The sequence below is a fragment of the Mus pahari genome, chromosome 7 (genome assembly GCF_900095145.1).
Source record: "Mus pahari chromosome 7, PAHARI_EIJ_v1.1, whole genome shotgun sequence".
In the NCBI taxonomy this organism is placed as follows: Eukaryota; Metazoa; Chordata; class Mammalia; order Rodentia; family Muridae; genus Mus; species Mus pahari.
The window spans coordinates 4,042,858-4,046,232 of NC_034596.1; the positions used below are offsets into that span (position 1 = coordinate 4,042,858).

At 43.6% G+C, this 3,375-nt stretch overlaps 1 protein-coding gene across 1 annotated transcript in view; it reads left to right on the plus strand.

The window, feature by feature from the left end:
- Nucleotides 1–2,506, plus strand: part of Pfn4 (profilin family member 4) — a 10,524-nt gene extending 8,018 nt beyond the window's left edge. Inside the window, exon 4 of the mRNA XM_021202609.2 lies at nt 1,874–2,506. Within this exon, the coding sequence (XP_021058268.1) occupies nt 1,874–1,902 (29 nt within the window). The 3' untranslated portion in view covers nt 1,903–2,506. The remainder of the gene's footprint in view (nt 1–1,873) is intronic.
- The last annotated feature ends 869 nt before the right edge of the window (nt 2,507–3,375 follow it).

The window sequence follows — 3,375 nt, forward strand, 5'->3', positions numbered from 1 at the left end:
GAGGAGGAGGAGGAGGAGGAGGAAGAAAAGGAGTGCTGGGATCCTGAGGGTGGGCCAGGCTGCATGCCAGCTGCTTGTTTTCACTACTAAACTGTGCTTCCTTCATCCCTTCCTCCGTCCATCCTCTCTCTCTCTTTCTCTCCTCCTCCCTCCCTCCCTTTTTTTCTGGGATAGGGTTTCACTATGTAACCCAGACTGGGCTCAAGCCTGCCATCCTCCTGCCTTAGCCCACTAAATTCTGGGATGACAGGCACATGCTATGCCTAAGAACTATGTTTCTATCAAAAATTAACCAAAAAATTATATGATTATTATAGAATATTTGAGAAATAAAGGATTATGGTAGTTAATTTTATTTTTATTCTCTGGGTGCACTGGCATACACCCATACACCCAGCACTCAGGAAGAGAGGTGGGCAAATCTCAGTGAGTTCAAGGCCAGGCTGGTCTACATAGCTAGTTTCAAGCCAGTCAGAGTTACATGGTGAGGACCTGTATCAAAATTGTTTTTATTATGGAAGATTCTAACAGCATGACTTAATGACAGCTTTAAGAGGTGAATAGGCAAATAATACTATACTACTTCATACAAGTCAGCCAGGCTTATTTTTAAAACAACTTTGGTGGCTCAAATGCATTGGTAAAATGTTAACCGCTAATTCTAGAACCTCAAGTTTTTAAAAACTGTTATGAAATTATTAAAGAACTATAATTTTTCCTTTAAGTTCCTATGACTCAATTTCTAGACAACTAAATGTCCTGGATCCTTGTTGGGAAAGTTGCTGAGATCTTAACCAAATTCACATGTAAGAAATTAGGCTCTGGTTTGGGCATCCACAGTAAGAGCCAGATGTTCAATGGTTTAGGTATTTTGTTTATTTTCATAAGAATATCTACAACCTTATTGCCAAATTTATAACATAGATGAATAGAAATGTATAATTCATTTTGCTGAATTTGCCTGGTAGTAATTCTTAATTTTTTGTTGTGGTTTGGTTTGGTTTTTGGTTTTTCGAGACAGGGTTTCTCTGTACAACCCTGGCTGTCCTGGAACTCACTTTGTAGACCAGGCTGGCCTCGAACTCAGAAATCCGCCCGCCTCTGCCTCCCAAGTGCTGGGATTAAAGGCATGTGCCACCACGCCCGGAGCATAAGTTAAGTGTTTAAATGTCTTTTTTATTTGTTTTTGTTTTTTGAAACAAGTCTTGCTATGTAGCCCTGACCAGAGAGAACATTATGCAGATTAGACAGGCCTTGAACTTGATGTGATATTTCTGCTTCTAACTCCCAAGTCTTGGGGTTACAGGGGTGTGCCACCATACCTGACTAAAAGTCTCCTGACACTTATCTGTTCTCCCACGATCTGCATCTGTCACAGCTGCAGCAGAGAAAGACCAGTGGAGTCATATCCAGCAGTTGGCTTAAGAAAACAAGTAGAATTTTTGATGAATGAAACACAGCTTTCAAACTTTTCTTATTTAATTTTTAATGAAGTGCTATTGACCAGTTTTAAATGTAGGTATAACCTAATCATAAAGACTGGGCAACAGGTTCTGCTGTTCGTTCGGCCCTTTCCCATCCAGTTTCCCATGATAGTTATGTGTACTTTCATTCTCTGCATAGAGAATCAATCATTCTCTAGAGCTGATGAAATATCCAAGTAACCCTGAAACAGAGCTGAAGACTGCTGACATCTCTCTCTCAGGAGACACAGGCCTGGGTTTTAACTCTCCCATTATCCTTGTAACGCCACTACATAGCATGGCGCCAGCACGTCGTAGTCACCTAAGCCTGTGCATTGGGAAATGAATGACCTGTACTGCAATGGTAGTTCACAACTCCTAAATCATTAACATGCTGTGTTTTCTTTCAGGAGAGTATCTAAGGAAAAGGGGAAACTAAGACCGCAGATAACTAGTGAAGACTACTTGGTTGTTTTAGAAGAAAAGTATAGATCCTTAAGAAAAAATATTTTGTGGTTGAAAACACTGCGTGGAAGATTAAAACAAAGACTGAGCTAAGGGAACAAGTTTTCTTATTTTGGGAGAGCATCCTCTCTGACTGGAATGACCTTACCAGCTTGTCCCTTTTCTTTAAGCATTGGTCACAGACATGACACCTGAGTGCATTTATGGTTTTTCACAGGGCAAGTTCACTGGGAGTCTTATCTCTGAGTCCCTACACATCTTGCCAGATATGCTAAGAATATAGACCCTAGCCACTCATATGTGTGAACCCCATGCACATCGAAGTCAGAGGGCAGCCATGGGAGTCACCTCTCCTCTGGGTGATGGGAGTGGAATGCAGGCCATAAGGCTTGGTGGCAAGTAAACCCACGAGTCATCTCACTGCTTCTGGAACCACTCTGTAGCTAGGGCCATGCCAGTCTCATGCCTCCTTAAAGGCCTAAAGTAACACTTGGAGGGAAAACTCGCTAAGTGCTTTCTGTCAAAGAAGTAGAGTTCCTGATTCAGTGCCCCTTTATTAAAATATAGACCACAGTGCATGTGTGACAGCCTTCTCATTCTCAGCAGACATGTGGGACCTGTGGAGAAGCAAGGCAATGGAAAGACCACCCAAAAATGAGCCACTAATCTGTACTAGATGGACACTCACTGTCTTATCTTCAAGTGTCTGATAAAGACCTTCCCAAAACTAAAGAGACTTCTAACTTCACCTCCCTCACTGCTTCTAAGTCTATGTCTTAGTAAGGCAGAATGGCTACTGAGAAACCTTTCTGAGAAAGGGGGTTCTGTTGACTACCTGCTACATAATGATCAGGAAAATAAGAGAAAGAGCCTGTCTTCATAATTTAGGGTCCTGCCGTAGACACTGAAAAGGAAGCAGCTTTCCTTTCCCTGTCAGCAGCTCCAGGCAGGCTGGTCAGTGCACCCTTCATCAGAGCACCCTTTCTCAGCACCCTTCCTCAGTGACCCCTCCTCAGTGACCCTTCCTCAGTGACCCTTTCTCAGCTCACCCTTCCTCAGTGACCCCTCCTCAGTGACCCTCCCTCAGTGACCCTTCCTCAGGGCACCCTTCCTCAGTGACCCCTTCTCAGTGACCCCTCCTCAGTGACCCCTCCACAATGACCCTTCCTCAGTGACCCTTAGTGACCCCTCCTCAGTGACCCTTAGTGACCCCTCCTCAGTGACTCTTAGTGACCCTTCCTCAGTGACCCTTCCTCAGGGAACCCTTCCTCAGTGTATTAGTCAGGGTTCTCTAGAGTCACAGAACTTGCAGATAGTCTCTATATAGTAAAGGAATTTATTAATGACTTATAGTCTGCAGTCCAAATCCCAACAATGGTTCAGTAGTAGCTGTGAATGGAAGTCCAAGGATCTAGCAGTTGCCGAGTCCCACACAGCAAGAAGGCGA